Source organism: Streptopelia decaocto (genome assembly GCF_964273445.1).
Source record: "Streptopelia decaocto genome assembly, chromosome: 7".
In the NCBI taxonomy this organism is placed as follows: domain Eukaryota; kingdom Metazoa; phylum Chordata; class Aves; order Columbiformes; family Columbidae; genus Streptopelia; species Streptopelia decaocto.
In genome coordinates, this window is record NC_138661.1 from 24588607 (window position 1) to 24605067 (window position 16461).

The following is a 16461-nucleotide window of genomic DNA, read 5'->3' on the forward strand; positions in this document are numbered from 1 at the left end:
TAGGTGCCTTGTTTTTTTCCAATATTGACCAAGGAGCAGAAAGACAGAAGTATGGCCAGTCTCAAGATTCCTCTTTCCAACAAGTTGCCTGAGGCTCCCCTGACTGAGGAAAAGCAAATCTCCACAAACATGCCTGACGAATCAGTTTTGACTGCTGCCAATTAAGGAGCTATAAGTCAAATAGCCCAGCTGCTTCCAAGCAGCCATGTAACACTTCCAATCTCAGAGCATATATGATATCAAAAAGGGCTCAACTCCCAGATCTATGCAAACTTCAGCTTTTTGCAAAGAACAACCCATCCCTGCTAGCCTGCTTTATCATGTCCACAGATGATTCAAGCAGTGCATCTGACTGTAATGAATACCCTCCAAGGACTTCTGCATGTCTTAAATGCCTAGCACAAAATACTGGATTCCCATTTCACCCACAAACTGTCCTTCCCCATGGTCACTGACCTTCCTTTACTAGGGAAAGTGCTATTTAGACAGAAGAAGTTCTTAGGACCTTCAAATATTCTCTGTCATATATCACAGCAGGTAAAGGAACAGCTCATATTGTTAAACAGCTATCAGGAATTTCCTCCCTACAACAATGGTCAGCTACCCAGTCAGCTTACATGTGCAGCTGTTAGAAAAGCTGTCGTATTGCAGAATTTGGCACCTTAACCTGTTTCAAGAGTGACTGTGCTCCCTTCCATGAAAACAGTGAAGCAACACAAAACAATCTGATTCTCTGAGCAAGGGGTTACCTGGTAGAATCCTCTCACAACCCACAGCTACAGGGAAGTGCCCTTCCAGCCCTCTGAGGCATGAACACCTCTCAAACAGTTTGCTACTACCTTGTGCTACACACTGTCAGACATGTTCACAGCCCTCCCTACCACTCCTACTGTTCTTCTGTTGCCTTCAGGCAGCTCCAGCAGCACTCAAATACGTGGAAAATATGTGGAAAAGCTTTCGATAAAATTATTTTTGATGTGGATTATCCCTAATCCACATCAAGGTAGCCAACAGGGAGGATAGTACCAGAAGGGCCGGGAAACATGGCTGACTAGAAATGCTATTTCAGTGGATGTCATCACAAGGCTAGGAGATAAGCTCAAAGCTGAAAATAACTGCCCTGTTGGCCAGCCACTCGGGGTGCACGGGAGAGAGGCAGTGCAAGGCCTTGGGGAGCGCCAGGCCATGCAGTGCTGGGGCTCACACTGGGGAAGTTGGCCTAATTAGGGAACAGAAGTTCAGCTGCATTTTTGAGATTCCTCCTGGAGAATCTGGCCAACTTCCAGCTGAGCGGTCCCCAGGAACAGGCTGGGAGTCCAGCACTTCTACAAGTAACAAGACCACTGGGAAAAAAGAAGCAATCCCTGTAAAATGGAAGCAGGTAAAAAAGCCAGTGCTTCCTTGGATGTTGGTTTCCTTCAGTGGAGGGTGTTTATTAGCACAATGCAAGAAACCAAACAGACGACAGAAACTCTGGAACATGGAGGGACAAATTCAGCTCAGCTAAGGACAAGCACGCAGATGGGAGGGCATTCACAGTGTGCAACAGCTACAGGAAATTCTGCCTGAGAACCCTCCCAGGTTCTCAGAGATGCCAGTCACTTCAAGAGCTATCTACTGCCAGTCCACCCCATTCCCAATTGCATGCCTAAGTAAGCAAAACCCTGGCAACGTGACATGTATAAAATGCATCTAGCCCCTGGTGAGGGCTCTTCCACCAGCTGCACATCACATGGGAGAAGAGGATGCTAGAGAAAAACAATGCAGTCAGACTGTAAAGTCTTTGGGATAGGAACTTTTTGTCCCTGTCACACACCAACATTCTCTAGATCTTACTGCAATGCAAGTCATAGATACAATAAGGGCAATAAAGGACTGCATTACAATTATACATTTTATACAATTATACATTTATTATACAATTATACATTATACCTTTTAGGTCATGAACTCCCTGAACTAGAGTGGCTGGACAGTGCCTAAACCACTGTGATTATTTTTACACAAATAGGGTCTCCCCGTAAGCCAGTGCTGGGCTCCTCAGCTTCAGGGGATGTGGGGAAGAGCAGCTGGGGGGTGGCTGCTGTGCAAATCCAGACCAGACCAGACAATGGAATCAGAGTTTGGAGCTCTGTGCCAACCACTGCGTGAGGGTAAGAACTGGGTCAGGAAAATACCGCTGATTAAAGGCCCTGATCATATAAAGCCCCAGGCCATGTCTACACCACAGGTGCAGACACACCTGCGAGCAGGATCCATGTGAGTCAGCTTGAGTCTGGAAACAGTCTAGCTTTAGGTACTTCTGGTAACCAAGCTGGTACCTCACCAGGTAAAGTACAGGTTCCTTCTCACTGGGAGATTTCTGTATCACTTGCATTGTATTTTAGGATGCAAATACATTCACTCAGACAACCCCACCAAACTGGGCCACTTTGCAATGTTAAGTCCACAATGGGCTTCACATTTGAGATACTTACACTTTTTTGATAGCTTTTTGTCCAACAAACACTCATTGAAAACAACTGTTCTTGACATGTCGTCTTAACCTAAAAAGCAACAGCATACTTTTCCACCCGAATTGTTTTAAAAGCACTGGGAACTAGAACTACAGAAGGACTTACTTGCCCTCTCTGGAAAGGTCAGATCAGGAAATCCTCTTTCCAGTAGTTGCCTCAAAGCATGTCATCACGCAAACTCTGAGTGATAAAGAGCTACAGAGGTCAGCATCCACCTAGTTAAGAGTCAGAAATCAGGTGCTCTCCCCGCTTTAGTCCATGAAGGACCTGAGACTACCTATGGCATGTCTAGCAAAGCAAAACTAGAGAGACAGGTCCCAGATGGACTCATTAGGACTGGAACAGATGTCTTCCCACTCAAATGTTGTTGTCTTCAGTTAGAAAGTCCTTCCCTGCGGCCTGAAAATTCTTTCAGTTCCCTTTTGCAAAGCAGAGCAGCCTCAGGAAAAAGGACCAAGGGCCTTCTCAAACCCAGAACCACTCATAGCCTTGTCATTACATATAATATGCTCTAGGGGAGTGGGAAACATTACTTGATATATCTTTCAGGAGGAGGAAGAGGACAATAAAATAATTATCTTCCAGCTTGGAAAAGAGATGGTGGGTTTAATCCTTAAGTTAATGTATAAAGCATGTGGCTTCAACATCAAAATGAACACCTCCATCCCTGAAGGTGCCTGAAGGCAAGGAAAAGCCCTGCTCTACCGCTGAAGGCTACAAAACACAAGATGGGGGGATCAGGATCACTTACTACTAGTGCAAGAACATGCGCTCCCAGAGCCCTAAGAGCGGTGCCAGAACTTCACAGAGGACAGGGTTTCAGACACACTGCAAACCCCGGCCTCTCTTTTACCACCTTAACAGATTCACAGGCCTATCCTGAGATTGTCCACATACTACACAGGCACCTAATAAAGGCTGTGGATTTTGCTATGAAGATAAGGCATCTAATTTCCCCTGTGGATCTGAGTTTAGGGAATCCCCACAGTTCTCCTGCATAGAGCTCTAGCCCTCCTTTCAGAAAGGGACTAAAGCAAACTAGAGGAGGGACCTCCCCAGGGCCCCAGAGCAAATCTGTGGCGAGGCCAGGAAGAGAACCCAGCAAAATCTTGGCTCACAGCCATGTTCGTACTCCTCCTGCCTATTCTGCCTCTGCAAATTAACTGAAATATTAGGATACACCCTTTATTATACCATTGATCAGCCTTACAGCCTTTGGCTAAATGTCCCAGGCAGCCTTGGAAGGAGCAGCCAAATGAGTGATTCAACTGGCAAAAATTCAGATCCAGATGAGTAGTTTGCCAGGGGATGCAAAACAAGTCTCAGAGCAGGCAGATGGCTGGAGGGCAGGACTTCAGCAGGTACGTTCACATCAACAGCTGTTTGCTAGCATTCCGGGAGCCACACAGTATCTTCAGCGCAGTGAGACGAAAGGGACCAAATCCAGAACGATTCAGATTGTAACACTCAGCAGAGCCCAAAGGGAGTTCAGAGCAGGGTTACATGAGCCATCAGGGGGACGAAGGGGCCAACTTCGGACAAATTATTCAAGAAGCCAAGTATTTCAGCTTGGCCAGGCATGAGTAAGGGAGGGATATACTGCAACAAGTTTTGGATCACACTTTATAATACGAAGTTCCACTAAAAATTGGTTTGGAAAAGACGATACGATTAACAGAAGTTTGTAAGCCTATAGTATTATAAGTTACAAGCAGCTTACCAATCAGTTCAGATTTCTCAACACTCAGTTAACCATTTTGTTACCCTTCACAGGCATTTAGAAATGGGAAAATACTATACAGTGTGACTGTGATGCTTAAGAGCATAAGCCTGAATAAAGGGGGCAGGAATTACCCAAACAAGAGGGGTTTCAAAGCGGGGATCACTTGATGCTAAGGAAGATCTCCTTGCCAGGCACCATTGCATAACATCCCTGAAGCAACAACAGTTGCTCATGTGGAAGAGTCACATCAGTTTAGTTATTTTAATGAAATTTAGCAGCCAGGAGCAAGAAGGCGCCTGTGGCATGTGACCAGCCACCACTCAGTACAGCAGACCTTGGGAATCAATGATTTAGGGCACTGTATGGATGTGGAATTAGTTCCAGTGAAATGACTGTAAGGACTGGCTGGGGGAAGCAGGGTAGTTTAGATCAATTATCAGGAAAGATTCTATTGGGTAACCAGTCTCCGAAACTATACCCATCAGTGGGAGGTCTCTTTGCCTGATAAATGGAAAAGTGCTCTGGGCATAGTCCTGAATCATCCATCACTGACAAATAAACCCAGTGGATTTTTCCTTCAATATCATCTCTAGTACTATCAAGAGAAAATTGAGCTAATCTGAATAGTCTTGACTCCTCGTGATGAACATGCCCTTCTGAGGCCAGAATTAATGAGATGGGTGATACGGGTTTCTTTTCTGGGCTTTAAATTTCACAAACAAATCTCCTGTGTTGCCAGCACTGGGCTGGTGCTTCAGCAGAAGGAATTAAAGAGTACAGGAGAAGATGCTTTAATTGTCTAACATATACAGAGAGCGAACTCTAGCCAGGAAAAACTGGGCAATGCCAATTCCATGGTTAGGAAGAGTGCAGGACAATTAGCCCAAAGACTTTAACAGGAACAGGTACTAGTTCTCAGGTTGTTCTGAAGAGCACCACCCTGGCTTCTAATGCCAAATGAATATTGAGATGTATTTTAGCTTTGATGCAGGATGAGAAAGGATATGTATATTCCTTTTTTCTTTATAACAGAAACCTGGTAAGGAGCACTAAGCCAGCCTATCAAGCACAGATATTAGCATTCCAGTGCTGGTGCAATAAAAAGGAAAGACTCACAGAAAATACGAAGGCACACATCCTTGTTACTACTGGTTGGCCTTCTCCTCTGGGACACCAGCAAGACTTCATAATCCCTGAAAACAAGTTTTCATGTTATGGGAGCAAGCTAACCATACTGGACAGCAAATCTAGGCTCCATCAGGTTTTGTTGTCCATTAGTTTATTGCTGCCCTGACTTAAATGAAAATAGAGTATCTTTCCCATGGCCACATATACATCTGTGACCTCAGAACAAGATGCAGCAGCTGATAAGAGTAGATGTTACAAAGATAATAAAAAAACCTGTCAGCAATAGCAACAGAGGATGATGGAAAGGCACTGCATCTTAGGCAAACTTTGTCTTATTCTCCAATACAGTCCCCTCTTAAGGTAGCCTGCAGACACATGAGTAGGTTAGTCCTACTAGTCCCCTTCAGAGGAGCCAGTATCCACCTAGAAAGCCTCTAGTCTTACATGGTAAACCTTGTCCTCAGGGTGTTCATCCTAAATTACAGGGGTGTTGAAGTCGTTTTCACCAGGGGCCACATCAGCCTCACGGTTGCCTTCAGAGGGCCGAATGTAATCTTAGGACTGTATAAATGTAGGAGTCCTAAAATTACATTTGGCCCTCTGAAGGCAACCGTGAGGCTGATGTGGCTTCTGGTGAAAATGAGTTTGACACCCCTGCCCTAGAAGAATCAGGAGGGGAAAAGTGAGGAAGAAGTTAAAGGGAAGAACTATGGATGCCTGTTCAAAATAGTCTGGAGATTGACATGAATGCCTGTCCTGTAGCACATGTCTTGAAACGTTATTCACTTGAACAAAATACAAAGTTGATCCCACCATTGTAAGATTTTATATCCACAGTCATTTATGCATATACCAATTGTGATACTATAAAGCAGGTCTGTTTGACTGCAATGGCAGGAAAGTTTGCCAGCAATCAGACCTTGAAAAGCATACTAAAAAAACCCCAAATTATTCAGGTGTGTAGGATGCTATAAAGATTTGTATGGATAGGCTCTGCAACCATGCCAGAGACCAGAAATTATGTTGGACCGGCCATACGAAGGGTTGTATACTGTAGCAGGCTGCAGCCCATTTTTCAGGAGCTAGTGTTTCTCAAGGCAACCTCGGATCCTCCACTGGGAGCAGCAGCTGTAGCAGTTTGCATCAGACAGGCATAGCTGACAACAGTGTTAGCTTTCATAGGTGAACTTTAGCTAACCCTGTAGGTAAAAGAGAGTAGCTTGGTTATGGGGTAGATGAGTAACTCAAGGAAAGCAGCCTGTTAATCACGGTGAAAGTTGCAAACTGGTTGAGAACCTTTCTGATGAGCAGCCTGCCAGCATCAGCAGTGGCGACAACCAGTTGTTAGGCATCAAATGCAAAAAGGTGGCAATTAAGAACCCAGTCATCTCTCTGCTATCCTAGAAATGACAGTGTTCAGAATCACTCAGGGAGACAATGTAGAGTTTCCCATGACCCTACACCAGGATGGCTGGAAACACTACTCTAACCCACCTGACTTCTGAACTGCATCATCTCTCCTGTAGCGTAGGGAAGCCATGTGATTCATGAGGTGTATCTCTGATTAAAGTGGTTTGGTATCTAAGTCCACTTAGGGTCTGTGCTGTCATTTGGTCTTATGGTCTTACCATGACAGGAGCAGAGGGAAGCTACATGCAAGTTAGGGCACCTGGGGTACAGAAGTGTCCATATCAGTGAGCAGCATAAATGAAATCATATTTGCCCAACTGTTAAAATCCGTTGGAAGTGTGTCTTTGTCAGCCAGGGACCCACTTGTTCCCAAATCCTACAGCAAAAAGGCTTCTGTAGGGCCCAGCATGACCTAAGCCCAAGTGGTACAGGACTCGCAGTAGCATGGAAAGAAATCCAGCTGGACAACATATGTTGGAAAAGCATTTAAATAATCACTATTTGAGCAATCTTCCATGTGGATTTCACCCTCAGCAACTGACTTGCAGTTGTTTATTCACTTGGGTTAGATAACTGAGGCCTATTTAAACGATGTCTGGATGTCAGCCTAAAGAATCACTGCCAGGAGTGTTTGTAAGCTGGGTGGTGGAAGTCCAAATAGCTGCTTTACGAAATTCCCCTGTGGGAACATCCTTCCAATATGCAGTGGAGGTGACCCAAACTTTTATCTGTCTGTATGAATCTATCCTGAATAAGGTTTTTTTTTACAGCACAGAAATGCTCCCTTTTTAACTATCGCTCAAGTACCACAACTACATAGGCGAACTTGCAAATATCAGGTAAAACAAGAGAAGAAGTGAAAGCACAGAGCTTTTCCCAAGGCTTTGGTGAAATGTGGGAAAGAGAACCAGCATAGAACTGTCATGAGTTTTGGGCAAACCCTCATACAAAGCCAAAGTGCTCCTGCCCTACTTGTGTGGAGATATTCTCAACATAGCCTGGAAAACCTTAATCCTTCAGGCTGACATGTTACCTATTAAAGAAGTCTCCACTCAAAGGATCTACAAAGTGCTGCCACAGAGACACCAACAACTTTATATTGAGATTGTAAGAGGAAGGAACCAGGGAAGTCTTGAACAAAGTCCCAAGAGAATCCTGCCACTGTAGGATAGAGAAAACAGACTGTGGAAGCAAGATAAGACTACAATATTTTTGCATACTTATTTCCTATGGAGCAACAAATAGTTCACTCTTGCTAAGAGAAGACACAGAGAAGGAAAAAATTGCTGATAGGTCTTAAAAAAGGGCTTTTCCACTCAGCTTTCCAAGTCAATCTCCTCAATCCTGTTCCAGTCCTGGCCAAACAGCTTCTTTTGGTGGATGTCATCAAGACAGTATTCAGGCTGTTGGATGCAGTGATGTTAGTACCAGGAAAAAGGTTTGAGTTTCATTCTATAAAAGTGTCCAGAAGTCCTGCAAGGATCAGGCAGCAAAGATCTTCAACAAATCTCATTATATGATCTGCCCCTCCCATTATACAAATAATATGACCAGCTTCAGTTTGTCCAATTTTGTCAGAAACTTGATAGCATCAAGATGAGTAAAAAGTAACACATCAAGCCAGGGGATGGGAAAGGCCTCCCAATGGAAAAATTGATACATTACCCCTCTGAGAATGAATGTTTGAAATGTGGATTTCTGGCATGCAGCAAGCAGATTTATCTCTAGGAATTCCCACTTACAGCATATCCCCCTGGGTGCCCAAGAAGTGCCTGCCGATTTGCCAACGAGCTCTAAAGGCCAGGAACACTCACAGCCATTGCTGCAGGAGGATGCTGACTGCACCAATTACAGCAAATAATCATGTTCCTTCTTGCCTCATGAAATAATACATAGCTGCAGCGTTGTTTGTCAGTACTTGTACTTCTGAAAAGGCAGGAATGCTCTGTATGTCAGATAGCAGCCTGAGCTTTGTGACCTTTGGTGAGTCCCTTGAGGAGAGAGAGGTCTAAATCTGAAGGCAGTGCAGGTATGTCCACACAGGAATGGGAAGTGCAAATAGAGATTTGGGCAGAGGAATTACAGATACAAATTATTGTGGGAAATATATACACACAACAGGCACTGAAAAGATACTAAGGTATACTGTCTTCTTACAGCTTAGGGGAAGTATATATGGCTAAAAGGCACAAGAGATTGCAGTTGTGCTATAGGAAAGGAGGTTTTAACAACACATTTGGGAGTGAAGACACATAGTTGAGGAGATGTACCCTTGTGTGGACTCTCTTTCAGAGGACAGAGTCCAGGTCAATGAGAGATCAGCAGTAATCTGCTAAGATCTATGCTCCAAGTCAGATGATTTGCACATTGACTTCAAAGCAAAGATCTTTTAAATTATGTTAAATGAGTTGTTCACTGCTGGAAGTGAAGTTCCTTGTAATAAGACCAAATGTTGTAACATAGCTAGACAAGTACTTTTTGCTTCCTTCAAGCAAGCTGCTCTGACTGGAAAACACTTCCTGGATGGTTCTCGGTGTCACTAATAAGAACCAAACAAAAGCACAAATGGTATGTTTGCAGAAATTTGAGCTGGGTGGAAAACTGGTGGCTTGACATGTAATTAAAAAAAAAAAGGCAAGATGAATCTTAAACCAGTTTTAAAACTCTAAGAACTACTGGGGGCTGAATCACCATACTGACTGTGAAACTACACATGAAAGTGTGAATATAGTGAATGTTTAAGATGAACCTATTTGTCTTCAAAATCAGTAAAAAGAATAAAACCTCATATGCTGAAATTATTATAATTACATGGGGCCTCCTCCACTACTGCCAGTTCCAGAAAAAAGTACTATTTTTTCATTTTGCATTTCTTTGGGGATGGTTCCTTGAGAAGGTTTCAAGATGACCAGATGGCTGAATGAGACATCCGTTGTAACAGCTGACCCCACACCTTGGAGGCAACCCAAGGCCAAGATTCCAGAAAAGTGAAAAGTGACTGCCAATCTAAGGTGAAGGAGAAAACTGTATTAGTTCTCACTTTGGTACCAAATATTATAGTGTGTAAGAAGCCTCCAATTCTGGAGCAAAAGAAAAGGCTGAGGATTATTTATAGTGGATTTTGTTATTTCTCCAGTAGTTCCAAGGCTTTCAGTTAACAGCAACATTTAGCAACAAAGAACTGCCCAAAGAGAGACTATTGACACAAAGGGTTCTTCGTGGTGGTTAAGATCCAGTAAAAACATATTTGAACCTTGTAAGGCGTGGAAGGCCTCACCCTTCTGCTGCAGAAAAGCTCACTGCTTTCAAACAGAAGATTATAGCTATTTCTTAGTCTCTCCAGGGGTGCCCAAGGACTGGAGCCTTTATGATCTCTTCCCAGCTATTTTAAGGGCTACGATGCAAGACACACTAAGTACAACTGCCGTCATTTACAGACAGTCATCATCACACCCTGGTCTCTTTCTAACCAGGGAATCAATCCATGAGCTAGAACAGCCAGTTCCAGTACAAGAACAATCTGACAGTAGGCCACCCTAATCCGGAGGCTAACCAAGGATTACACCCACTTGAACTACCAGCTGGTTTCATTAAGACCTCCTTTAGCTATGTGCCCATGGTTATTTCGATTTATTAAATTACACTGTCTGCAAACTACCTCACAGATGCCCTCCTCAACTTCTATAGCATACCTGGCAGTGGAGAATGCATAGGTGGGAGATTATTCTTTTTTATGCCTACTAAGAGAAAAGAGGAGTAAAAGAAGCCTATTCTATGAGGTGTTATTGTAAGCTAAGCCATTAGGGTGTCTTTTCAACAGCACTGCAGGGAGTCCAAGGAAATATCCCCCACAAAACCATTCCAGTACACATGGCTGAGACAAAACTACTCGGTGTAACAGAGTTTTGTATGGCACAGAGGATCAGGGAGCAGCCGCTCCCAAGACAAAAGGTCCCAGGGCTCTGAGCACAGTAGCATGAAGCACAGTTGGTGCCAGCATGGCCCAGTTTGCAATGTAAAGAAGCCAAGAATATAGTGTGCTGGAGCCCACAACTGGCATTGCAAAAAGCTAAGTATCATCTCATTTAAATAAATATCACTAAGGTGGAAGTCTGAAGACCCCCTCTCCCTCTGAAGGTGTCAGGGAGCAAAATCCATATGTCATTTCCTGGCAGGTGCTCCTTCCAGCAGGAGATGCCTGTGGAGAAGCCATGCTAACATCAGAGAGCAAACTTCCAGGTAGAATTTGAGCATCTGCAGCACCAAGCAAGGAAGTGAATCAAAAGGGTCCAGGGTATTAGAGGATGTTGCCTCACTCTCCTGGGAAAGAGGGGTTCCAGCCCATCTCTACTTTTTGAAGATGAGATGTAGTGACAGAATATTCTCTGAGCAGAAGTTTTCTTCAAAGCTAAGTGGGAACTGAGTTTGCATATTATTACCCACAAGACAAAGTCTCAGATGTTGCAAAACATGACGGTTGTAGCCTGTGCATGGAGGAAAGGAAGAAGAGCATCACTATACAGACTTAATACTGACCATCTCAGATTCTGTACTCCGGCTATAGCAAAAGCAAAGTGCAAAAGTAAGGCATCTGCTCACCTGTATTCTGTCTTGCTACCATAGAGTGTGGCAAATCTAGTCACAAAATTATATGCCCACATGTATTCCCATGGAAGGTATCCATGTACAAGAGGGAGAGGCCCAAGTCCTGTTTGATGCTATTTTCCACACCTCACATGTGAGAAATGGTGCCCCAGATATGACCCTATGTGAAAACTACACATCATGCAGAGGGCAGCGCCAGAAAAGGGACAAGGCATTCACATGGGTCCCAACGCTAAGGACAAACTTCAAAGGACTGAGCACACTGTGCAAGAAGGAATCTCAGAAGAAATGAATTCTCCACCAGAGACACCAGCAGGATTACCGACAGGTTCTCCTGACAGGACACCCACCTCTCCAGCAACAGGTGAGGGATTCTTCCTGCTGAGGTTTTCATCTGGAAAGATGTCCTGGTGGGCTCGACTGCCCATCTTTAGTACCTGTAGCAGAGGGGGAAACGTGAAGGAGCGGAGGGCACACGGTTACTGACAAAGCTGCATTGGAGCAGGGGAAAATCTGCAAGCGACAGCTCTGCCGTCACGCTGTGCCTGCAATGAGACAGGTTCCCCTCAACAGTGCGAACGCATCACCAGCCGCAGGTGTTCACCCCGCGGCCGCTGCGAGGGTCACACTCCCCGGTGGCCCCCGCGGGCTGCGCAGCCCTTCCCGCCGCACGGAGTCCCACAGCAGCCGAACCCCCCGGCGGGGCCCAGGGGAAAGCGCGGGCAGGCCTCCCGGGGGCGGACTACACCGGGTACCCGCTCCGCCGCCGTGCGGTGCGGGCTGCGCCCCCCAGCCCAGCCCTGCGGCTGCCCCGGCCGCGCTCGCCCGCTCGTGTGCGAACGGACGGCGGTTCCGGACCCCGGAGCCGCAGCTCGGAGGGACGGGGCTGCTCGGCCCCGCGGCCGCTAACGGCCAGCTTGGAACGGCCTGGCCGCCGCCCGGGCCCGCTCACCCCGGCGACTCCCCCCCGCCGCGGCGCCTCCGCTCGCTCCTCCTCGGCCTCCATGCGCCGCCGCCGCCGGTGCTTCCGGCAGACAGCCCGCCCCCCGCCCCGGCAACCGCCGCCCGCCGGGGCCGCGCCGCTGACCCCCCCGGCCCCGCGGGCCTGCGCCCTCTGGCACCGCGTCCGCCCGGGGTGTCGTCCCCACGGAGCCTGGCCTGCCCGTGGGGGGCGCCCGGCCTCTCCCCTGCCCGCCCTCCTCCCGCGGGCCCGGCCCAGGAGCAGGGGCAGCCGGCGGGCCGCACAGCTCGCACAGGCTGCGTGTTCCTGCCGAGCAGCCGGCAGTGAGTCGCAGTGCTGGGGGCTCTTGGTAGCCGTATAAATATATCCAGCCCCGTTAGCGATCTTAAAATCTTGGCCTAACGGTGGCAGCGGGGCTACAATTTCTCAGCACAATACGTCATGTAAATACTCTTTTTTCAGTTTTTAATTTCACGCGCAGTTGGGGCAGGTTGAAAACAGCCCGCCACTCTGTCTTCTCCAGATCTTCACTGTATACACTATATTCCAGCTAAGGCAGATAATCCCAGCCCTGTAGATCTGCCTCCTCAAAGAGGGTTTTGCCAAGTCTCCTGATGGCTTCTGATGCTCTTCCCAATTCTCCCCAGCTCTCCAACGCTGCTTTCCAGATGAGACAGCCGGTCCCCGGAGCACTCGACGGGGGCAGCCCCAAGCGGCAAATATAAGTGAAACAATCATTACACATAAGCCTCTCACGTAGGTTGTGCAGAGATTTCCACTGAGCTGCATAAAACGACCCCCGGTCCCTTTCTTGGCTGGACAGATGTACAGATTAATTGTAAATAGATCTGGTTTTAGCTCCTCATTTTAAATACCCATTCGGTTCTCCAGTGCCTTGTCTATTTGCCTGTATTTTTCTGGTATCTTGGACATGCCTCACAATCTTCACCCATCCTCATTAGCCTAAATAACTGCCATCCATTTATTCTGCTGCTACAATCAAGAACTGCACCACACAAACTATTCTGTTAACACTTTGCATGATGAAAATTGGCTCTGTAACCTAAAGTTTTAAGCCTTCCAGGAATATCTTTCACTAAAGGCACCAGATCTCTCTCCATACCTGCTTAGCTTTAGTAGAAGCTCATGGTCTGGCTGAAGAACTCTAACAAGTTTAATAAATTGTGTCAAATACTTCTCCTTTTTTCCATTCCTTACTGACATTTTCAAGTAGTTGCGCTGTGATTGCGATGATCTAAGGATTAAGTGAAATAAGACTTGTGGGGAGGAGTAATAACTTTTTATTAGACCAACTGATATAGCTAGAAAAAACAAAAACAAAACAAACAAACAAACAAAAGATAAGTGTTTCTATGCCTGAAAGCTTGTCTGTTTTTTCCAGCTATATCAATTGGTCTAATAAAAGATAGTATCTCCCTTTACAAACCTTGACATGTTCAAGGAATTCAGTAAGTGAGACGTGATTTTCCTTTTTTTGAAGCCAGGCTGGTTAGGCTTTTTGAAATTATGATCTTCTAGATATTTTGTTGTTCTCTTTTAATTACAAATTCAAGTGTTCATGGAGTGGAGAAGACAGTTTTCACCCAGCCCCATGCTGCACCACCATGGGAGTACAGCCCTGGATTTCCCACTTCACATCGACTCTGCCAAAGATCTGCTGTAGCAGTGCAGCTGTGCAGGTACCAGGAGATGGAGGGGACTGGAGCACCCTGGTTGCTGTCACTATTGCGGGAAGTCCTAGGACAAGCATACATTTACACCTGACCTCCTTGATCAGAAAAAGAGCATCCTAAGAGAAGCATGATAGCATCCAGAGCAAAGTTGATATCTGCTAAAGCAGGAGGGCATCCCTGGGGCAGGGATCCTCGGGTGGAAGTGCATTGCCAGCTGTGGTCCCAAACAGGCAGCTGCTGGGGTGTTCGTACTGGAGGCAGGGTAGGACCAGGATGGGGTTCCCCCCTGGCCAGACAGATCATGAAGCAGCAGGACCCATGGGTTCACTTGTCTGGAACTGACCCCTCAAGTCCCTCCTCATGATTCCCCTGGGTCCCCATGCCAGACACCACCCCACTAGCACATCCCAGTTCCCCTCAAAACACGCTGTGCTGCTTGCTGCCCACCCCAGAGACAGGAGTGTCAGGCCGATTGAATGACAGTGGAGTCCACGTGCAGCAAAGAAAACATTTGGGCACTTGGGAATCGAGCCATGACTCAGAACTTTGGCTTCTGACTTCAGAGATTCTTGATGAGAGGGAAGAGCAGACATGCAGAAAGAATGAAACCTAAAATTTGTCCTTCCTCAAGTCCCTCTGGACTCCTCCACTCATCGGAATAGGGTTTGTCACCCATCCTGACACACTTTTACCTGCTTGGGGAGGGCAACAGGGGAGAAAGAGTTTTCATTCTTCGTTTCATGCTGTGCTGAAAATTGATCTTGCTTTAAACGTTGGGGTCACCTTTTCCCAACAGCTTAATTCTCCTCTGCCCTACTGGTGACACTGCAGACAGCATTTGATCCTGGCCCTACAGCAGCCCCACTCAGCCGAGGAGACAGTTAACAGGACAAACATCTGGTGCTGCTGTGGCTGTCAAAAGCCATTTTCTGTGCTTGCCTCCTGCCTAGTTCTGGTCCGTGGTGCCAGAGTTTCTCTTTCCTGGTGTGCAGTTTCAGGTGTATTCTCGGCTCTGTCTGCTTTGCTTGTTCAGTTTTGTCCCCACTATAAATCACACAGCCGCCACCCTCCCTCATCTGAACAGCAAGTAAGAACTATGCAAGCATTCCTTTCACGGACGAGTTCTCACACCTAAGCATGGACTCCCTTCATCTGGTTTCAACTCAGACCCCATCACATAGAATAGGACTAACAGAGGCCCCCAGTAGCACTGTCTGCTGTTGATCACTGCTTGACTGGACCTATGAACAGAGCTTCAATAGAGTATACTCAACAGAGTTCAAGAAGGACAGGGAACTGCTTGAGAGAGTCCAGTGCAGAGCCATGAAGATGATCAAGGAAGAGGAGCATCTCCCTTATGAGGAAAGGCTGAGGGAGCTGGGTCTCTTTAGCTTGGAGGAGAGCAGACTGAGGAGTGACCATCATTAATGAGTATGCAAAGGGTGAGAGATGGAGTCAGGCTCTCCTCGGTGACAACCAATGACAAGACAAGGGGCAATGGGTACAAACTGGAACACGGGGGGTTCCACTTAAATACGAGAAGAAAGGGTGACAGAACACTGGAACAGGCTGCCCAGGGAGGTTGTGGAGTCTCCTTCTCTGGAGACATTGAAAACCCGCCTGGACACATTCCTGTGTAACCTCATCTAAGTGTTCATGCTCCAGCAGGGGGATTGGACTAGATGATCTTTTGAGGTCCCTTCCAATCCCTAAAACTCTGTGATTCTGTGATTCTGTAAGCTTTTGTCTGGTCCTCCTTCTGCCCAAGAGAAAGCCATGAGAGTCTGGGAAAACAATCACACTTAAGCACTCCCACATGCTTCTGGTCCTAGACCACCTTTAGAGCAAGGGCACACACGTGAAGTTAAAGCTCCAGCTACGGTGGGAAGCCCAAATGGTAGCACCACAGTGGGAAAGAACAATGAGCACCTTATTCAGAGTGGCCAAAGGTTTGGTTAAATAGCTCTCTGGCAGCAGTAGGATTTATGGGATGCAGGGCAATTCCAGTAGCAACCAGTGAAACAGTGCTGCGCCTTTCTTCCTCACCCAGTCCTCAAGTCAGGCAGCCAGCCAGACTCCCGATTTCAACACGGGCCAATCCACTGAAAATATCAAGCTTCCACTGGGAAGCAAAGCGCTTGGTGAAGACTGCTGCTGTAGCTGGCTCCACACTACCCACACACAGGCACCTCCAAGCACCTCAGATTGATTTTCTGCAACTTTTTTCTCCATGTCCTTCAAAGTATTTACCTCATCTCTAAGGGGTTTTGGAGGAGGAAATCGACTGAAAATATTCTGTTATTTGTGTGGGTTCCAGGACAAAATTTGCTAACAATTGCAAACCTTCAAACAAGAGGTTCCTCCCTCTGGAAGGTGGAAGGGGCTTCGATAAGCAGAAAAGGCCCATGCATTTGTCTGTCTTGA

The 16461-nt window shown here is 46.5% G+C and overlaps 1 protein-coding gene across 1 annotated transcript in view; it reads right to left on the reverse strand.

Annotated features, from left to right (window-relative positions):
* IFT43 (intraflagellar transport 43) overlaps positions 1-12516 on the reverse strand; it is a 45163-nt gene extending 32647 nt beyond the window's left edge. The window contains exons 1-2 of the mRNA XM_082057880.1: positions 12335-12516; positions 11733-11819 (exon numbers count right to left, since the gene is read on the reverse strand). Coding sequence (XP_081914006.1) covers positions 11733-11819; positions 12335-12388 — 141 coding nt within the window. The 5' untranslated portion in view covers positions 12389-12516. The remainder of the gene's footprint in view (positions 1-11732; positions 11820-12334) is intronic.
* Positions 12517-16461: the final 3945 nt, after the last annotated feature.